At 42.7% G+C, this 21936-nt stretch overlaps 2 protein-coding genes across 8 annotated transcripts in view; both read right to left on the bottom strand.

The window, feature by feature from the left end:
- Nucleotides 1-6754, bottom strand: part of RNF139 (ring finger protein 139) — a 32236-nt gene extending 25482 nt beyond the window's left edge. Inside the window, exon 1 of one of the 3 annotated variants that reach the window (XM_034668601.1) lies at nt 6163-6754. In XM_034668601.1, coding sequence (XP_034524492.1) covers nt 6163-6343 — 181 coding nt within the window. In that variant the 5' untranslated portion in view covers nt 6344-6754. The remainder of the gene's footprint in view (nt 1-6162) is intronic. The other 2 variants (XM_034668602.1, XM_034668600.1) reach the window with 2 other exon arrangements.
- A 2859-nt stretch (nt 6755-9613) lies between these two features.
- TRMT12 (tRNA methyltransferase 12 homolog) overlaps nt 9614-21936 on the bottom strand; it is a 52601-nt gene continuing 40278 nt past the window's right edge. For 2 of the 5 annotated variants that reach the window (XR_004627894.1, XR_004627895.1), the window contains 3 exons: nt 17574-19447; nt 14954-14982; nt 9618-14526 (listed from right to left, as the gene is read on the bottom strand). Coding sequence is in view for 1 of the 5 variants with exons in the window: in XM_034668603.1 (XP_034524494.1) it covers nt 17608-18927 (1320 nt within the window). In the remaining 4 variants the exon portion in view is untranslated. Of the gene's footprint in view, nt 14527-14953; nt 14983-17343; nt 17482-17573; nt 19448-21936 lie in introns of those variants that run through there. The other 3 variants (XR_004627896.1, XR_004627897.1, XM_034668603.1) reach the window with 3 other exon arrangements.

The following is a 21936-nucleotide window of genomic DNA, read 5'->3' as shown; positions in this document are numbered from 1 at the left end:
CCACTCCCCCTGCTTGTGTTCTCTCTCTCGCTGGCTGTCTCTATCTCTGTCAAATAAATAAATAAAAATCTTTAAAAATAAAAAAAATAAATAAATAAAAAATAAAAAAAAAAAACAAATGAAGGAATGATTTGATTTTTAGAAATATTTCTGTAGAAAAAGTGCTATTTTGCTTCATGCAAACGTCTCAAAGGGAAAAGGGGGAGAAGATGCTAGACAACATAGTGAGACTATCCTCAAAGTCTGTATGTATCCTAGCAAGTAACAATAAGATACCACTCTTCTTGGGGCGCCTGAGTGGCTCAGAGAGTTAAGCGGCTGCATTGGCTCAGGTCATGATCGCCAGGTCCTGGGATGGAGTCCCACTTAGGGCTCCCGGCTCAGCAGGGAGTCTGCTTCTGCCTCTCCCCCTGCTCATGCTCTCTCTCAAATGAATTAAAAAAAAAAAATACCACTCTTCTCTTGATTAAAATTATACCCCAAGACATAAGAATGATGAAATACTTCAAGAATAGTATAAAATTATTTTAATTCCTACCCAAAAGTTGCATGTATGTAAGGTGCTTACATTTTTCTTTTATACTCATGTTCCTATGTATGGAACGTAGGAAAAATCAGCTCTCATTTCATAGAAAAAGCCAACTTGCCAAGTAACAAGTCTCTCAAGTAACATTCCCCCTTATCGCCTTTAGGGAGTATTGTCAATAGCATCAAACTTTGTTGCATTTTCACAACTTCAGATATAAAACTCTTTAAAAAAATATAAATCTTTAAAAAAAAAAAATTCTGACTACAAATTCTTTGTCAGTTACCCGTAATGCAAATATCTTCTCCAGGTATGTGGCTGGTCTTTTCATGTTTCTGATTTTTTAGGTTTTTAATTTTAATACTGTTGGATTTATCAATATTTATAAATTTACTTTCATGTATATATACGTATATATGTGTAGATTTATGTGTGTGTTTGCTTTTTTTTTTTTTTTTTAAGAGGGGTAGAGGGGCAGTGGGAAAGGGAGAGAGACTCTTAAGCAGGCTCCACACCCGGCACTAAGCCCGATGCAGGGCTCAACATCAGAACCCTGAGATTATGACCTGAACCAAAATAAGAGTCAGATGCTTACCCGACTGAGCTACCCAGGCACCCTGACTTTCATATATATTTTTTTATCTGTCAGAGAGAGTGCGCTCAAAAGAGAGCACACAAGCAGGGGGAGGGGCAAGCAGGGGGAGGGGCAAGCAGGGGGAGGGGCAGGCTCCCCGCTGAGCAAGGAGCCTGATGCAGGACTCCATCCCAGGACCCAGGGATCATGACTTGAGCCAAAGGCAAATGCTTAACCGACTGAGCCATCCAGGCATCCGACTTTCATATATTTTTAAAGAATTTCTCCCTTCTCTAAGGTTAAAAAAAAACCTCTATATTCTTTATTTTCTTCTAAAAATTTTAAAATTCTGCTTTTCACATTTAGGTATTAAGCCACTTAGAACTGTTTATATATTGGTAGTTAGGAATCCAGTATAATATTTTCCATATAACTAAATGACCATTACCTGAATAGTCTATATTTACCTCAATGTATACACTCCAATTCTACCTTTGAAACACATCAAGTTTCTCTATATACATGGGTGCTCTGTTTCTGGGCTTTCCATTCTGTGCTATTGGTCTATTTGTCTATCTCAGTAATTCTTAACAAAGATCAGATTTTGCACCAACCCACCTCCTTACCTCCACAAGCATTGGGCAATATCTAAATACCTAGAGACATTCTGAGCAATCACGAAAGGGGAAGAGGGGTGCTAATGGGTATGCAATGGGTAGAAGACAAGGACGCTGCTAAAAATCCTACAATTCACAGAACAGCACCCCCACCTCCCCAAGAATTACCCAGTCCAAAATGTCAATAGTGTTGCTGAGAAGTCTTAATCTATCCCTAACACGTCAAAATTACTGCTGCTTCAGTGTTTTTTCACTTCAAAGGTTTTCTGAGTTTTCTCTACGGCACCAAAATAACTTTCTTTTCAAAAACTTCATTATTGTATGTCTAAACCTAATACAAAGAACAGATTCCCTTTTAATAGATATTTAGATTAATAATTTATGTTGTTATTACCAACAATGCTGCAATGAAAACCCTTTCCCATAGTCTTTGAACAAGTACAACTATGTCTCTAGGTCAAATTCTTACAATTGTGAGTCAAAAGGTGTATGATGAATTTCAGTACCTAGTGCCAAATGCCTTTACACAGAAGTGACAGCATACCAAAACTGTATAACTTTACTCATTTCCCCACACCTTTGACAAGCTAGTTTTTATTTGAACATTGAACTCTTCAACCAATCTGATAACTGAAATTTTGTTCTGACTGCATTTCTTTCATTATAAATGAAGCTGAGTTATTTTTCTTTTGCTTACTGACCATCTGCATTTCATTTATTGGGAACTGCTTATGCTGGGCCCATTTTCTCTGGGAGTATAAATTTTTCTTAATGACAGAGTAAAATTTTTATTCAATCTCATACAATGTGAATAGTATCCTCAGTGTGTCATTTTTAAGAGTTAAAAAAAATTTGTCATAAAAAAGTTTTTCATTTTTATGTATTGAATTTATCGAATTTTCCTTTGTAATTTTGGGGTTTTCTTGTGTATTTAGAAAAGCCTTTCCACTCCAATGAGTTATCATTACATGAGTAATACTATTAAAACAAACTTCTATGCTTGTATTTTCTGCCTTGGATTTAGATTTGTTAATTCAGCATTATGCTGCACTGGGCTGTGTTTCATTTAGCATTTAACACCTCCTAAGAATAGCTTAATATTCTTAAATACTCTATATATTGTGATTTGATTTTATTTGGATCTCTAAAATGAGATGCTTTATATTCTGATCTGCTGAAATTCTCATATTAGTTTGATACCAAAAGTGCAGTGGTAGTATTTTTTTGTAGAGGGAGGAGAGTACATTCTTGAGAGACGAGATATAAAATTGGTAATGCTTTTTACTTAGAGAATAGATTTCCATTTTTACAACTTCATTTTAAAGAAAAAGGTGAGACTGACAAGTTTTGAGATTTATATATAGTAATACTGACAGGTCTACAATTATTAAAAAAAAAAAAACTAACCAGGTGTAGAACAATTAATTTCAACTATCCTTTGGTATCTTTTACACACAAACCTGTCACTATCAATAACAACAAGAGCTGTCTCATTGAATGGGCCTCAAATATTGAAGACATTTGTTTTTATTCAGGGGGAATTTTTAGCAACAAAACCAGTTTTTAAGAATTTTATCATTCTCAGGGCAGCTCGGTGTAGTCTGTTAAGCATCTGACTCTTGGTTTCAGCTCAGGTTATGATCCCAGGGTCATGAGATCAAGCCCCGCCCCAGGCTCCACACTCAGTAGGGAGTCTACTTGGGATTCTCTCCCTCTCCGCTTGTGCACTCTCTCCCTCTCTCTAAATAAATAAATAAATCTTTAAAAAAAAGAATTTTATCATTCTCACAAATGTGAAAAATGAGCAAGCTACACTGGCATAACGTAAGAAGCAGTCCAGGTAATAGATTTGGAAAATATATTTCTCACAAAGTGTAAACAAAAATTCTAGGAACAAAGCACCAAAATTACATTGACGCCTTCAAAAGACCAAAATATCTGTACTGGTATGGTCTTAATTGAAGGACAGAAATATATATTTTTTAAGTTATCAGGTTTATTAAGAGCTAACACTTAGTAGCCTTTACTAGGTCCCAAGTACTATTCTAAGAGCTTACACCCTAACTCATTTATTGTCCTTAACACCTTATGACAGACCATCACTGCCCATCTTTAAAAATGTAAAGGTAAAAAGAGAGGTACAGAGCAGTTAAATAACCTGCCTGGGGTCACATTCTACTTTAACTTGTCGAATACTAACTTCCAGTGTTCTTAAACTACAAATGATTTAATTAAGGAAAATACTCCCTTTTCCTTAAAGCTCCTTAGCCTAAAGCTCAACTCTAAGAGCACCGCATTAAAGCACCTGGTCACAAAGGGACTGTCAGAGGATATGCAGTCACAGGCCAAAAGAATATTCAAGGCAGTGGCCACAGTATTCTACAATGAATACATGAATCCCCTCAAACACAGCTATTTTGTTTTTTGGTTTTTTCCTTTACTTTTTTTTTTTTCTCCAAGACGACCTCCTCTCAACACAGAAGCAAGGAAAGTCACCTTCCCCATCCCCTCTTGTCTATGTTATATTCGGTTAGTTTCCAAAGCAGCACTTGGGTTATCCTAAAATTGATAAAGTTCCGTAGAAGTCTGTTAGCTTCTGTTCTCTCTCTAGCAAGCTCTCTCTCAACCTGCGGAGCTGAGGAATAGAAATGATAATTTTTCTCCATTTCTCTCCATACCAAGAATTGGCATAGCTCTTGCCTGCATGTGTATCATCAACAAACGCGGGTAGGTATGGCAGGGCAAGAGGGCTGGCAGCTGGTCAGGCTCAGCTGGAACCCCTAAGTAACTATACTGAGATAAGAAACTGCCTGTAAATTTATGATCATGATGAGTGGTTTCTAACTGGCAGAAATAAAATGCCTCCCCAACAGGTCCCCCTTACTAATTTCACTTTAACGTTATTTAACTGAAATCACTTCTACCCATGACTACCAGAATTAAGCAAAATACGTTAAGTATGAAAGATTAAAACTAGTGAATGCTTTCTTTATAAGCTGCGGTATAACTGACATATAACATACTAGTTTCAGATGTAGAACGTAAAGATTGTATACGCTGTGAAATCACACAGCTCCGCTTTTGCCACAAATAATGAGGGCCTTACACTTTTGCAGTGGTAAGTAGGAATGACTGGGATTAAGTAGCTGGTGGGTTACCAAGTCCTGTGCTAAAGAACACATTCACATCTGTTAGTTTTAAGACCTAGCATATGATCATTACTGTATCATTCTGTATCTGGATAGCAGCTGTATGGAGGAGGAAAGTGAACCATCCTTGATGTCAGAAGATTTTTAAGCCTAGGCTCTGACAACCACTTAATTGCTTTATATCAAAAGCAAAACACACTAAAACTCTATAGCTCTCAGTTTCCTCATTTAAAAAATGAGAACACAAACCACCTCTGAGAGATGTTTAAAGTTCAGGTTAGTGAAAATGCTTTACCAAAGAAAGTACCAAACAAATGTAAAATGCTATTTATTGCCAATAACAAAACAACATTTTTTTTGGAGGAATAAAGAAGCAACAGATGGCTCCTAATTCAGAAAGGCTTGGTAAGGATCTCATCAACAACCCTTCCTCAGCAACACTTCAAAATCACAAGCCTACTAAAAACTGATCACAAGAATTACCTCATCAACGAAATTTGCCAAGTTTCAATTACTTTAAAAAATTCTTTTATGGATAAATGCAAGTGGTAATGCAAGCGAAGATGGGGAGTGAAACATAAGATATTTTTAACACTCCATTCATATACAACAAAGACACTGATTTTCATAAGTCTCTTTTGGAAAAGTCTCATCACTTTCTAGCCACGTTTTTATAGCCATTTTCAATACCTCTCTGTTCATGGAAAATTTTAGGACTCGTTACAAGTATCGCCTTCCTCATGAGCATTTTTAGTAATGGTTTCAAGGTCTGACATTCAAAACCCTGTCTCTTTCTTTTGGATGTCATTTACCGCAGATACTTCACGATCATGTGGACCCCGTGGATACAGAAGTGACAACATAAGAGTACTCTGCATTTTGGAAAGGGGGAAACTGAGGCCCAGGCTTTGGCACTACAAGTCCAAGGTCACACACGGCGAGATCGGGGCAAACAGTTGCTGTTTTTCCAAGGCTGTCGCATAAGACGCGGCACGCCAAGCACTCATTCCCCAAGAGAAACAGCAGGCAAAGAGCCGCATGCTCACACACCATGCTTTCTCCCCACCCTCGGCTGCAAAAATGAACAGAGGGCTGACTCTTCAGGAGGACCGCTCCGCTGTCAACTCTGAGACAAGTGTCATCTCTTCCCCCCTCCCAACCTGCAAAGACGCTCCTATTGGCGAAGAAACTGGTTCTCAAACACACATATACACACTGCGCGCGGGTGCCCGATCCCTGCAGCACGTTTCGGCCCTCAAAGCCGTCCCGGGACGCAAGCTAGCCCGTTTCCCTTACCAAGGAGCCGGAGGAAGATCTGGAGCCCGATGCAGAACCGGCTTTGGCTGGAATCGTAGTAGGAGTTGAAGATGGCGTCGATGATGTAGAGGCAGGGCACCCGGAGCGCCACCTCGAGCGCCGCCCAGACCTGCTGATGGGCCATCCGCACCTGCTGCTGCGGGGGCCCCACCGCCGCCATGAGCCGCTGCCACACCGGGGCTGGGCGAGCCGGGGAGGGCCGCGCGGGGCAGGGCCCGGGACCGCGGCCAGGGGCGGGGGCTAAGGCGGGCGACTCCGCCCCCGCCCTCCCTCCTCTGCTCTCTTACGGCCCGCCCCGCCGCCCGCTCGCGTCTCTCGAGCTGGAGCAGGCGGCGGAGGCGGCAGCGGCGGCGGCTCCCGGGAGGCCTCTGGGTGTCGGTGTTTCCGGTCGGCTAAGGTCTGGCTCCTCCTCCCTCCAACACCTCCCCCGCCCGCGGAGCCACCATCTTGACCTCGCCTGCCTGCCTCTGCCGTTGCTGCTGTTTGGAGGCCAGGAGGCTGCGCCCGCGGTCACACGAGACCGCGGAGCCCGCGCCGCTGATTGCATCATAATCCGGCGTTGGGGGGCGCTCCCCACAACGTCATCACGCACGGCGTAGCAATCGTCTCGCCGTGTTGCTATGGTTTCCGCCCACCTTCGCGGCTTTGGCGCCACCACATGGCGCAGGCGCTCTCCACCAGCCGCGCCCTCTTGGCTGAGTGGATTCTTCACCGGAGGCGTTGTCAGCGTCGCTTCGGCGAGGGACTCCCTGCTTCCGTGGGCGGGAATTATTAGCTGTTTTATTATAGTGCATTAAACATCCCGTAAACGTGGTTCAGAGCTGGTTGGGAGGAGGAAAGCAAAGGGCGCCGCCCGCCAGACCTACACCAACCCCACCCAGAGGCGGGGTCTGGGAGATGGCAAACATTCCGGGGAAAATATCTGCGAGGCAGCCTGGGGTCCCGCTGGAGCGTCGCAAGGCGCGCTTTCTGCAGCGGCCGCGGTACGTGGCACTGAGCTAGGTGTGGTAGGCGCTGCCAAAAGCGTCCCTCTCATCTTTGCACATCACCTTTCCTACCTTCTACCCGATTGCACAGAACTGAGGACGCTCAGCGGCCGCATTCTGCTAATGTTAGGGCCACTGTGACTTAAGGGCAAGAACCCAGGCCTCTTTGTTTCTAGTCTTTGAGGTAAGCGCACCGGCAAGAAGCCATAATTAAGTTTTTGTAGGGGATCAGAATATGCCAACCCAAAATGTGCCACTTTGACAAAAGGATTATTTTGAACGGAAGATAGTTGAGAAACAGCAGCAGAAGCTTAAAAAAAAATTTTAAGATCCCTACCTGCCCTCCTCATTGCCACCATTTGTCTAAGAAGCAGGGCATAAATTTCCGTTTGTAAAGGTGTCTTCCTTTCCCTTACCAAAAAGGAGAGCAACTCAGACTCAATCACCCACAAACCTTACTAAAAGGAAGCCTGATCTTCCATTAGTTTCCTCCATATGTTTACCTTACCACAAGTTGGCCACCCCTGAAAGCTTAAACCCCTTTTTCTTTTGTAACTTCTCTACAAAATTATTTTGGGTTTTTTTGCTTTACTAACCCAGCCATCTTAAGGGAGCTATAACAGGAAGAACCTGACTCATATGGGCTCCTAGTCCAAACTGCGCTCTGCTATCCATTCGTATCAAGGATCTATATCGGTGATTATCCTCTATTAGTTAAAAACCCTCCAGAGGGGAGGATTATAAAACTCCAGCAGCCCGCTTTCGGGGTGGAGTTATGTGTGGTAGGGTGATTGACTCACACCCAAACTCCTTATTCCAGTCTCCTGTTTTTAACCTTTTGTTGTTATTCCCCACTAATAAAGACTGGCATCTATCTAGTGCTTACTTACTAGGCACCATACATTTTACTTCAGTCTTTGCCATCAGCCTTATTTAGGGTATGTATTATTATCTGTATTAGAGAGGAGGAAATTGGGGCTTAGATAGGTTATCAAAATCACGAAGTATGTGTATAAGTAGTAAGCTGGTGTGGCCGTAGCTAGTAAAAGTCAAACTCGGGATTAGAACCCAGGACCATCTGAAGCTTAGAACTTCAGGCATCTTTGACTTCTTCCTCTTCCCACCCACAGCCAGTCCGCTACCACATCGTATCCCTTCTTTCCTCACCGTCTCTTGTACCCATCTCCTTTCTATTCTATTGTCACTGCCACTATCCTAACCCGAGATCCTACTGTAGCTTGCCTGATTAACTGCAATATCCTCATTATGATTATTATGATCACCACTTTTCCTAGTCTAGTCTGTTTACCTCTGCCAGGTTCATTTTCCCAAATTGCACATATGGGGAATAAACTCATGGTTCTGACAAAATTCCCAAAGGAAAGCAAACTTGATGAGAGGACTATTAAGGTTTATATAGAAACCTCAGAGACGTAAATTAGCTTCTCAACTCCCCTGTTTTTCTGCCCTGATTGCAATTTAAAGCAAAAAGAGAGAAGCTGTTACAGAGGAAAGAGTCTACAAGGATTAATCTAAAACAGGAGTGCGGTAGAGAAGGCAGGCGAGTACCATTATATTATGCTCATGCAAAATTGCGAATAAAATAATTCATGGGTTTTCCTCCGATTTTTATTCAAAAAGTTAAATGTAGTAAATAGTAAATAAAAAATCTTGTAACAATGCTTCAGCCCTGTTTTAATTGTTTCTCAATTTGATGCACAAATTTTGTTATAGAATTTTTTTTAAAGATTTTATTTATTTGAGAGAGAGAGAGAGCAAGAGCAGATAGAGCACGAGTAGGGGGTGGGAGGGTCGCGCAGAGGGAGAAGATTCCTCGCTGAGCAGGGAACCTGAGGTGGGGCTCAATCTCAGGACCCTGGGACCACGACCTGAGCTGAAGGCAAATGCTTAACCAACCATTACTGTAAGAATTTCTAATTCAAACTAAATCCCTTTTGGGCCAAGAAGTCTCAGGAGTGGTGGTATAGCCATTTTTATCTTAAATGACTTCAAGCACATCCCTTTAAACTCTCGATCTGATTTATCTATGAAATGAAGGTTTAATAAGATCCTGGCAAAGTACTTTAAAATACTATCTTAAACTAAATGTATATTACTGAGGTGGTTTTCAGAAAGCTTAGGAATTTTTAAAATAAAACATAAGCTTTCAAAAGATTTTACCTACGCCAGGGATGCACTCTTCTGCTTTTACATTTGGCTTAAGTCTACATTCTTAAGTTCAGTTTCATCATGTCTGAGCTTGTCCAGTTGCCTGCTTGTATGTTGTTTTGTTTTTTAGAGAGGGGAGAGAGAAAGAGAGGGGCAGAAGGAGAGGGAGAGAGAGAATCTTAAACAGGCTACATACCCAGTGCGGAGGCCCGACGTGGGGCTCGATTCCACGACCCTGAGATCATGACCTGAGCCAAAATCAAGAGTAGGACGCTTAACTGACTGAGCCACCCAGGTGTCCCTGCCCGCTTACATTTATGGGTCCAGTTAAGTTAGGAGAAATAATCACCTGCAAGTAAAGATGAAGGGATGCCCTTCCTATACTACCAAAAAATATCCTGTACTACCAAAAAGTTGATGACTACAATACCACTTAATAGATGCTATGATTGGAACAGAGGAACAATGGGGAAAATCTCAGAGGAACAGTTTTTTACAAAAGGAACTCAATAGCTATGTTTGCTTAGCTTTGCAAGAGGTCTTCTCAGTTTCGTATCAGGAAATGTCTGTTAGTCATCTTAATAGAAGCTAAGTTCCTAAAAAGCATAATCCCTTCATAGCACTCACCAAATGAAAAAAAAAAAAAGCTTTCATAGAAATAGCTGCAATTCAGTGAATTTAATCTTTGCTTGGTTTCTACATTGACTTGAACGTTGCACAACTCAGGCATGTATTTATATTGAATCCACTCAGAGCAGTGTGGAGGGGGTGTGTGTATTCACGCAGACACACTCTATAGATATAAATTACCTGTGTTTAAAAATAACAATCTGTTCATTTGGCTTTAATGGCTGAATGTCTTTAAGTCGTTCTAAAAAAAACCTTTGAAAGTAGGATGTGTAAAAACTCGTTTGAATTTTCTGTTGATCTTTGCATTTGCCAAGTCTTTGTTCCAAACAGCAGCAACTGATTCCAGGCTATCTTAAGCAGAAAAGGAATTTATTAGAGGGTTATTTTCATTATTTTTCAAGATTTCAAGTTGCAAGAGTGATATGCAATTGGTCGAGCTTATTGGGCCACGTATCTTCCCCTCGCTGTACCGGAGGGCAGGTACACGCAGCTTCCTTAGTGGGAGAAAGCGGTAGGAAACAGGTACTTAGAACCACCCACCCCACCTCTCTCCACCAACGTATTATACATTTACTTCAAATGGAAGATGGTGATGCTGGTAGGAAGAGTAGGAATTGATAGCCCAAAAAGGGATAAATATGTCCCATAACTTTTTCTCAGACCTTGGGGAATTACTAAAAAAACTAATTTCTGGCCTGAAACTACTTTATAGTTTTTCTCATTTCATTAAAGTAAATTTCAGATATGTCCATCAAAATTCAGCTACCAGTTGAGTTTTCTGGTTTTGTAAATTCCAAATGAATAGGAAGGGTCTGTTGTTCACTGTTTTCTCTGTTCACAACAGAGAATACAGTGGCATTTGGAGTCAATGTTGAGTATATACTGACTACTTTGGTTCATTCATTCATGTAACAGACATTGAGCAGTATGTGCTTGGCAGTATGCTTGCCTCTTGCTAGTTCTCTGTCTCTAGACACAGTACTTAAGCTCTCTAATCAGCATCCTCACCTGGGAAAAAGAAGAGAGATGGTTAATACTGGCAGATAAGATATGAAACACATAGCATGCATCATCTAGTTTAATCTCAACAAAACTGTTGAAAGACAGACAATAATTGGCAGAGCCAGGATTCTAACTGGTATTTTTCTGATTCCAGAGCCTATCTGATCCTCTGCAAGTAATTTTTCATGCTGGTTACACAAATTAAAACAATATATTTTAAGTACTTAGTATGATATATAGTATGTAATAATAATTAGAACGGTGAACAAATTTTAGGAAAATACAGGAACCCTTACAACACTACACACGATACTTTGCAATGGTTCCATGTGTGGGTCAGGAGTACTGTTAAGATAATGTTTGTTAGTTTGGATAGTGAAATGTGATAATCACATTCATAGTACTTAATTTATGTTAGAATGTAAATAGGTGATAGGTTCAAATATGTTAATTATGTAAAGTGATGGTCAAGAATAATCTGAGGGCTGAGATCCTGCTGAGAGGCAGAGTACAAGTAACACTAAGTTAAAAACATCTGCCGAGGCAGGGAGCCCAAAGAAGATGGATACACAGCCCACTGACAGATGGGAAGGAAAGGACCCTTCCCCCACAATGGAATCCTGTCGTCCAGGCTTCTGATAATCACTTCTCATTTCAGAACTGCACCCCACTGAGTAGAAGAAAAGCTTCAAGACAGAAGATTTGGCACTGTAAAGATTTCAATTGTATCCTATATGTTCAATGTAATCCCAACAAAAAATCTCAACAGGTTCATTTTCCCCAAAATTGACAAGCTGATTTTAAAATTTGTAAGAAAAGGCAAAAGGTCAAGAATAACTAAGGTAAACTTAAAGAACAAAGCTGAAGGACATACAGTATCAGATATCAGGACCTATTGTAAAGATACAGTGATTCAAACAAGATCGTATTGGTGCTTCCATAGAAAAACTGACTATAGAACAAGAAAGTCTGGAAACAGCCCCACATATACGGTCACCTGATTTATGATAAAAGTGACACTACAGTACAGTGGGAAAGGGTTAAAAAACCAGCAATATAATGGGTCTAACAAAGGCTGCATATCATTTAATGGTGAATCATCCTGGAAGCATTCACCCTACAGTTAAGAACAATTTAACTTCTATTAGAGTTGGAGGGTAGGAATAGGGCATGTTAGAATGCCAGAAGCTTCCCTTTTTAATCAGATTTAGCAGTTTTTAAAATAAATCCTCTTCAGATTGCTTTAGTTTCTAGAGTTCTAAAAGAAAAAGGTGATTTTGACAATTTCTGCCAGTGTTCTCATTGCTTTTATGGAGAGGCCAGTTTTCAGAGGTCCTTATTCCGTCATTTTGGAAGTCGCTCATTTTACTCTTGACATTGGGTAGGGAAGTATCAAGAGACACCCTAGTGGATGGAATAAGCACAAAATATATGCCTTCCTGCCCTCACTGTGTAACAATAACCATACTTCCTCCTGATGATCACACTCACTTATCCCCAACCAGAATGGGGACTTCTCCTTGTCTGCTGGTCTCTAAGCACAAGGAGCTTGATGTGACTGGGAAACCGCAGAAGGTTCAAGTTGAAAGGGTCTATTATTATATCTCCTGATGAAACAGTTTCCCAATTAGGAACCAGCCCTCTAGTCAAACAAAGTTATGGAGACGGGAGGCACAAACTCCCCGGGTAGGCCAGTGGGGACAGTAAATGAATACGTTCCCTTCCTACTGCTGCTGTAACAAATAACCACACACTTAGTGGCTTGATACCACATAAATTTATTCTCTCTCAGCTATGGAGGTCAGAAGTCTAGAGTCAAGGTGCCAATAACTCTGTTCCTCCTGAAGCGTTCTGGGGGAGAATTCATTTCCCTGCCTTTCTGTTTCCAGAGGCTGCCTTCATTCCTCGGCTCATGGCCCCTTCCTTACATTACTGCGTCCTACTTCAATCATCACACCTCCTCCTACTTGTACTGCCTCCCTCTTATAAGGACCTCTGAAATTATACTGGGCCAACCTGGATAATCCAGGATACCCTCCCCATCTTGAGATTCTTAATCACATCTGCCAGGTCCCTTTTACCACATATTTGTCCTCTTGTAAATACAATGTATTTACAGGTTCTGGGTAATAGGACATGGACATACTTGGGGGGCATTATTTAGCCCACCACAGTAGGAATTCTATTTCTACCCTAACTGTGCACTTTCTGTCTATATGGGATGTGGCACTATGTAATAGGTGTTTAGAGTATATACTGCATTCTGGGGGATGGCACCTCATTCATTGGCCATTACCTCGAAGCTTTGGTCTGGTTTCAAAAGGTTTTTCCACCACTCCACCAGACCAGCATTTTCTAGGATGTGATAGGACTGGTGAATCACGTGGTCATGTGTCCACTGAAACACTTCCCTGTGCACCTGTTCATTTCCTCTGGCCTTGCTTGTCATCCATCCCAGAGGCAACGCTTCCATCTTACGATGGATTGACTTGAAGGGTCTGACAAAACTCAGCTTGTGAAGGGGAACGCTGGCTGCAGAGTTACCTGATGTCCCCAGAGATGCTCAGCTTCTACCAACACCCACTGGCACACAAGAGCCATCTGTGGATGATGAAATGGTGTGTCAGCTTAAGTATGTGTATATATTTATTATGGCTAGAAGTGAACTTCTTCAATGATTGTGAAAGCTAGTAAATTTATACCCTAATTATTATAAACTTCTAAATAGTTAAAAAAAAAAAAAAGCTACACAAAACATATGAACAACCCCCCTCAAGGCACTGACACAGGCAATGGACAATGATCCATGGGAGACGCAAACCCACAGGGCGAGCCATTGAATTGCTCCAGCTTACCGCCTGGAGAAAGTTTCTGGGCTTGAGGAGGGAGAAGCCAGGACTCCCTGAGGTGGAGGTGGAACGGGGAGTCCTAGGAGCCCAGGAATGAGTCCAGAGGGTAGAATGCCAGAGTACAGAGAGCTACAGAGAACTCCAGACATCTGCTGACCATCCCCTGAAGCAGCAGACTGTAATGATCAGTACCCATGAGAGGAAACTACCAAGAGCCAAGAAAATGACTGGTTTCATGGCTTGCCCACTGTGAAGTGGATGCACCCTGAGGCTGTGCAGAATAACATATATTGGGTTTCTCCTCACATACGTGTCCGTGGTGGGAGAAAGTGAATTAAAAATCCTATCTGTTACTCATCATTTTAAATGTCTATGTTTTTATATTTAAAATGTATACATTATACTCCCTATATCAATATATGCACATAATTTATTAAAATTATGAAGTCAATGAATCAAGCAACTCACGGTTGAGGGAGTTTAATAAAATTATCATTACTGTTTTTTAATCAAGTCTCTCCATCAAGTGGGTGCATTAACCAGCAGCTAATACTGATGCTCACAAAGGAAGCCTTCGGCACTTGTACACACTCCTGGACTGAGGTGACAAACTCTCCACGAGCCTCCTGGTCCTTCCAGTCTTTTTTCCTTGGTTCCATTAGATGCCTCTTCCTGACCAGGCCAATCCAGCAAGTACTCGGAGAAAACTGTAATGTAAATGGATATACTCAAGGTGGAGACAAGGCTTAAGGAACCCTTGTTTTCTTCCATTCACACATAACTCTGGCTCATTTTTAACTCTCAGTTGAAGCATCTCTGCTCCCATGTTCCCAGGCACACTCTCCACTTCCCCCAACCCATATCCCCAAATGTGGATGGCTGCTTCCCCTGGGTGTGCCTGTAAAAACCCGTTTGTCTCAGCACTTAGTACATAGTATTGTTTCCTCTGTGTCCATGTCCCCACAAGTGATCCCACTGTGGGCAGGACTCAGCTCGGGTTTTTTTTAAGATTTTTATTTTTAAGTCATCTCCACACCCAACGTGGAACTCGAACTTAGAACCCTGAGATCAAGAGTTTCATGCCCTACCTAGTGAGCCAGCCATGCACCCCCGTCAGGACTCGGCTTTACTCACCTCTGTGTGTCTGGCCCTCATTACAGTGCCTAATGGAGAAAGGACACAGTACATCCCAATTAATCAATGAGTGGCTTTTCAAAATAAGGAAATTCTACTTTACCGACTAAACAAATGTACAGCAGTTCTTCACACCCAGATTGGGAAATGGTAGTTCACCTTTTATAAAGACTACTGAAGTATTCACTATGTGCCAGTCACTGTGATGATAGTTAATGTAGGTTAACTCATTTAAAGCTAACGAGTATCCTTCAAGATATGTACAATGTTAACCTGTATGTACAGATGGGGAAATAAATCTTGAGAAACTGTCTCAGATCACGGACACAGGAGTGAAGCCAGGAGGTGTATGAGTGGAACCTCAATTCTATGAAGACAGAATCCATGTCGATCTCCTGGCATCCCTGAACCCTCAAGGCCTGATGTGTATATCGCAGGGTGAACGAATTCATTCAGGTCTATCTGACTTCAGCGGCCTATCCGTAGCCTACAGCAGAAAGGTAATCCTCAGCCCCTGCACCTGTGGCTCCCTGACTCACCTTCCTCATTGTCTCTCCCCTGCCTTCCTTCGTCCCCTTATTGGCTCAAGCCCCAGCGTGGCATTTTTATTTTGAGGCTCGAAAGTTGTAGGCACACATGTGAAAAGAAACCCAATATGTAAAAGAGGAGCTGATTAAGGCAGAAAGGCAGGCCGCTCGGTGGGATGGGAATGGGACAGTCAGGCCCCTTCTGTGGTGGGATCACATGACAGCTAATATTTCCTGGTGGATTACTAGGTACTAGACACTATTCTTTTTAATCCTTACAACCACCTCCATTCCACACATCTCTCACTGCTTCTTCTGTTCCAGATTGATCTAAGGACGATGCTCCAAACATTTTCCGAGCAAACTTTTTGCACCTGTTTTTTTTTCCACTATCAATTGTTTCCACCCTGACTCCACTTACCAAAATCTTACCCAGTTTTTAGGACCAAGTTCAAAAACTACCTCTCTGAAGACTTCCCCATTCTCAGAACTTTTCTTCTCCACCTTTGCACTTCTACACTGTGCTATCACTCCTATGGTACTTACTGTATTCCAATTCTTTCAGTTTTTGTGTTATTTCTGCTGCTAGGTTGTGAGCTCCTCAGACACTGGGGCTGTAACTAAACACCTGCAGTTCAGACACAGTAGGCTCATCGAACCTGTCCTTACAGACACTGTTACAAAAAAGGGCAAGCAGCTCCAGCCCAACCCCAGCCAGCCAACTGCCAGGTATAATCATAATCCCGATAAAGCCACACTTTCCTATGTTTCCTTCCTCAAGAAAACAAGCCCAGATGGCTTCAAAGTGCACCAAAACAAAGCTCTGAAGTGATTCTCAAAATTAGTCATCCCAAAGGTAAACAGTGATTCTCTGCAATTAGTCATTCCAATGGTAAACAATGGGGCTGGCAGACAGCCATAAATTAATAAGGTGAGGCTTGAAAAACTCTGGAGAGTTTTTCACATTGCCTATAGCTCCTTATGTTGGCCCTGATGTCCACCAGAGAAAGACTATGAAAAGGGGGTTTGAGGCCTGTTAAAATCTAAGATTTTAATCTGAACTTTTAAAATAGCTAGCTTAGGGACACCTGGGTGGTTCAATCAGTTAAGCGTCTCATTTCGGCTCAGGTCATGATCTCCGGGTCCTGGGATGGAGCCCCGCATTGGGCTCCCTGCTCAGGAGGGAATCTGCTTCTCCCTCTGCTTCTGCTTCTCCCTCTCCCTTCCCCGCTGCCGCCCGGTCATGCTCACACGCTCCCTCAAATAAAATCTCTTAAAAAAATTTAAAAAATAAAATAGCCAGCTCAGTGCACGAACTTAAGGCTAGAAATCTAGTTTCCCCATAATTTAAAGCAGTCATTCTTAACCTCTTTTCTACGACAACGAACCTAACGTATAAGACATCCTCCCCAACACTCATTTAGGAACAGTAAAGGGAATGAAGTTAATAGAGTAATTCTTAAACTCTTCCTTCCCTAATTTAGTCAGTCTTCATAACAAAGCTGCACCATGAGTGCTTTGATTTGGACTTATTGCTTAGTCCCATCGATTTCATATCTCAAATCCATCCACTTCCCACTGCCAGCACCCTGGTCCAAGCTACCGCCACATCACGACATATCTGTGCAACAACCACAGAAGCCTCCTCCCAGGTCTCCCTGCTTCTATCCTGGCCCCACTCCAGTCGGTTTTCCACACGGTAGCTGAAGTAATTTTGGAAAGAGCACTGTGTCTTTCACTCTAAAGTAACCAATGCCCTGCGTACAACTGCTTATTAGACAACAGCCATATGAGACCATTCAAAGTAACCCTCATTTTACAAGTAAAGAAATCCAAGGCCAAAAGAATACTGGAACCACGTACCCAAGGTAAGACAGGACTGAGGTGAGAATTCACGGTACAGGCCTCATTTCAATGAGCCATACTGCTTCTCCCAGATATGTAGTTCATTCTCATTGTGTTAACGGAAGAGAAACAAGAGGACTTGAACTGATCTAGAGCCTGCTTTCAGGGACACAAAATATTAAAACAGGTTGCCAGGAGAAAAGAGGGGTGAGAACCCAGCCCAAACTTATGTATTAAGGGTCACTCACATGTAGATCCTTGGTAGAGAAGGATCCACCTTCTCTACCCAACTAGAGGACAGGGGCGGCATTCCAAATCCAACACTATGTGATCCACGTGGGGAGCATAGGATTTCACTGGTTGGATGTGCAGGATTTGTGTCTTCCACCGTGTCCCATGCACCTGCTGAAGAAGGGTGGCAATACGAATTTCTGCAGATTCCGCCCACCTCTGCCACTCTGGTTTGGTGGTAGCTGATAGTGTTTTTCTCCTAGAATCCCTGGTTGCTCCATTTGTACACTCGTTGGTGATAATTTGCTGAGGATAAGGCCAGTGCTCCTTCTCCATTTCACTGCCTCCAGGAGGCTGGAGATTCTTGCCTGGGTAAGATTCCACATTTTGGTGGATATGCAAAATGCCCCCAGCATCCCGTCTTAACACTTGGCAGGCAATGGGCCAGCCTTCTTCAGAACTAGGAATTAGTCCCAGGTTCACCCTGTCTGCAATGTTTGAGAGCTTCAGTTTTCTGTTATCCCCAAAGTGTATTTGGCACCGATCTGCTACTCCATTGATATCAAGGTTCTTTCTCAGAGCAACTACAGCATGGGGGTTCCACTCACAGGCATGGACGAAGGCAGCACCAGCATGGACTAGGAAGGGCAACGTAAAATAACCAATCCCTGCATAGAGATCCACCAGCACTTCTCCAGCACAGGGCAGCGATGCCACTCGAAGTTTCTCAGTGATGTTTCCGAAGGAGAACATGCACCGGGTCACGTCAAACTCATATCGGATCCCATTATCCACATGCTCTACCCAGCCATGGGCGCCCAGCAGCAGAGTCACTGCTGGTGTTCGAGTGCCATCTGGTGATACCCGCCCTCGTTTAGCCACACGATGGACGCCAAGTGCCGACGCAACAGCCTCCCAGAGTTCTGGTTCCAGATTTTTCCATTGCTTGGCTTGGAAACAGTCCTCGCTTAGCAACAAGAGGTCACCATGTCGTTGCCAAGATCGGGGCAAGTCAGCCTCCAACTCGGCTGACCACGTCACTCCCCGGCCCTCTACCCAGCGACTCACTTCAAGACACAGCCTTTGGGCGGGTGAACAACCCTGGGCCTTCTTTGAGGGAACAGGATCCAGGAGCTGTGTTACTTTACAGGTGCTGCCTGGAGCCACACGATCCCTCAGCTCCTGCAGGTACTGCTCAGGGAGAGCCTCTCCCACCACGGGCAGCGCCACCGTGCCATCCGGCATCTTTTCTACACGGTGCTGTCTATCCAGGAGTTTCTGCTTCTCGAGATATTCCCTGTATCGCTGGGTAAACCGAGACTCAGTCACAACCGCGACGACAGCCGCGGGCTTCCCACCTTCCCTTTCCATGTTGCTGGCTCCGCATTTCCTCTCCGCGAGACTCTCTCAGACTCCACTCACCCGGCTCGGCGTACCCACCGCGGCTGCAGGTGGAGCTGCGCGCACGCCGCGGGGCCGGTGTCGGAAGTGACGTTAAACGGGCAGGCCGGAACTAAATATTGAGGCGCTCGTTGCAGTGTAGCGTCGCCGTTGCCGTGATGAAGCCGCTCCCGCCATCTTTGTTGTGGTTGACTGTTCATTTGCTGCAGCCTCACAGAAGATTAATAATAACAAGGAGTTCAGTGGGCTTAAAGACGTCCAATTGGTCGGTATCCTCCAGAACCCTCGTGCCCTCTCTTCAGTTCTGCTCACTAATCCAAAGAGGGAAGTGCGCTTAGAATGATGGGCTGAATTTGGAGAAAGGCTTCCCGTAGTCTCATGCTGCTCTCAGGTCAGTGTCATTGGCCACAGCATTTGCTGAGAGTGAAGAGTCAACTATAGCTTCCTCATTCCCTTTCCTTGTTAAGATAGTCGTCACCATCTCACTGTCCTGCAGTATCAAACAAAACAAAACAAAACAAAACAAAACAAAACAAAACAAAACAAAAAACCAAAGACAAAAAACCCCACAAATGGTTAGAAGTCAGAAGGATCTGAGTAAATCATATCACCTCTCAGAACCAGAATTGACACCTGTCAAATAAGACTTATGTTAACTTTCTCAGATGACTGCTATGATTAGAGATATTATATATGAAACGCTTTGAACAGTGACTAGCAAAGAGTAGATACTCAAAAGAGATATAATGTAGTAAGCTGAAATGGTTAGATAGTAGATATTAAACACCTATTGAAATGCTTTGACATAGCTAATGAGGACAAAGAGAAACTGCCCTACGCCTAAATTCAAATAATGGAAAAGAAGAGTTGGAAAGAAGTCCTATTCTTTCTACTTACCTCCCACCATTCTACTCATTAGGATATTGAGACCCAGAGGGGTTAATATTCATTAAGTTCCCCAATTCAGGTCTCTGTGTACGGGAGGCACAAGATTATGGCTAAAACAATTTCTGTTTCTTGACACCTATTGAGTATCGATCAGAGTTGGTGCTGTTGTCAGTTTTGTCTCTATGTTTAAAATTCAAATTCCATGGACAAAATATCAAGTGAGACAGAGTAGAAGACCCTTTTGGTGCCCCATATACTCTTGGGACTCACCATTCCTCACCATCCAATGGCTTCTAACTGAAAGCACTTAGGAGTCTGCCTGATGGCTTTCTCTGCCCACCAGAATTGGCTTAACATATGTCCAGGGCAGGCCAGAAATGCTGGGGAATTACTGCCCACCCAGTCCCCACTCTTGAGAGCATTCCTCAACCAGCAACTGATGGAAGTTGGTGAATAAATTTCCCAGCTTCCACACACCTTAGTTGAAATACTTCTAAGGTATGTTCTATATGCTGTCTCCCAGCGTTCTCTTAGGACTTCAGTTTTTCAATAATCCTCTCTAGGCTGTACACATTCAATTTCTCTCTTTCTCTTTCTCCTGGATTATTCCCATCAGTATATAAACACACTGCCACTTGCCATCTTTAGCAACCTCTCTTGATTCTTCACTTCTACTGATATTTTCAAGTTCACAGTTTAGAAACTATCTCTAATCACCCCCTGCCCCCCACCTTTTCCTCAACTTCCTGTAGGTATTTGATAATTAACTGCCAAGTGCTTACATACTCTATATACTCCATATACTTTTATACTCTAAAGTATATACCAAATTAGTCTACCTCTTTTGATCTCCCTAGACACCTTCTGGGACATAGATTACTACAGCTGCCTTCTCACTGGTTTCTCCTTTAGGATTCTTACCTTCTTTTTTTGTTCTCTACATACCAACCAGGATGAGAATTTTTTCAAAACATTCTGATCTTATCTCTCCCTACTGAAACAGTTCCTGCCTACCCATTGTTCAAAGAGTAAGCTCCTGGCCCACCAGACTATGCATGATCTGGCTCCTAAAACTCAGCCTGAGATGGAACTCTTCCCCAAGCTAAACGCACAACAGGGCCACCAGTCTCCCTTCGCTTCCTAAAACAGGCCAAGCCTTTTCTCATGCTTTTACCTTTTTACTCACTATTCCCTTTGTCTGAAATGCCCTCCTCTCAGATGATGGAATGGCTGAAGATTTGTCTGAAGGTCATCTTCTGGTGGGGTCTTCATTCAATTCAACACTCTCTTTTCCCTCCACTGTTAGGTCTACTTAATACTGTTAATTTTGGGGTGCTTGTGTGGCTCAGTCTGTTAAGCCTCTGACTTGGTCTCTGGTCATGATTTCAGGGTCATGATCTCAGGGTCATGATCCCAGGGTCGTGGGATCAAGCCCCGCCTCGGTCTCCCCGTTCATCAGGGAGTCTCCTGGAGATGTTCTTCCCTGTCCCTCTCCCTCTGCCCCTCCCCCACTCGTGCTTCCTCTGTCTTTCAAAACAAATACATAAATCTTTTTAAAAAATACTGTTAATTTCTCCTTTAGCACTTGATTGTTATTTGTTTACTCTTAAATGTCAGTCTTCCCTAGTAGCAAATAATTTTCTCATAGGCAAGGAATGTTCTTTTTCTGTTTACTGCTATCTTCCCAGCATCTTGTATAGTTCCTGGTCACAAGTCATTGCTTGGAAAATACTATAGTAATTAAGAGAATGACAGCACAATCACCAAGGGACTTGAACATGTTTGTACCCATTTGAGCAGTAATCCATTCCATGAATGTAGAATGATCACAAATTCAAACAAATATCAATAAACTAAAATACTCCTTACTGTTTTACTTAAACCTACAGATGAAACGTTAAATGAGTTATGGTACATCATTTAGATGGAAATATTAAACAGTTGTTATAAGAAATACTAATGACACAGTGTTAAGTTGCAAAATATACAATTATGCCTTAGATGACATTTATTTAAACAAGTTTATGAGGGCAAGCTCTAAAATGTGAACAGTGATTCATAGTGACTCCATATATGTGATGCAATTACAAG

Source organism: Ailuropoda melanoleuca, chromosome 9 (genome assembly GCF_002007445.2).
Source record: "Ailuropoda melanoleuca isolate Jingjing chromosome 9, ASM200744v2, whole genome shotgun sequence".
Classification (NCBI taxonomy): Eukaryota; Metazoa; Chordata; class Mammalia; order Carnivora; family Ursidae; genus Ailuropoda; species Ailuropoda melanoleuca.
This window is presented reverse-complemented; position numbering and strand designations above follow the sequence as displayed.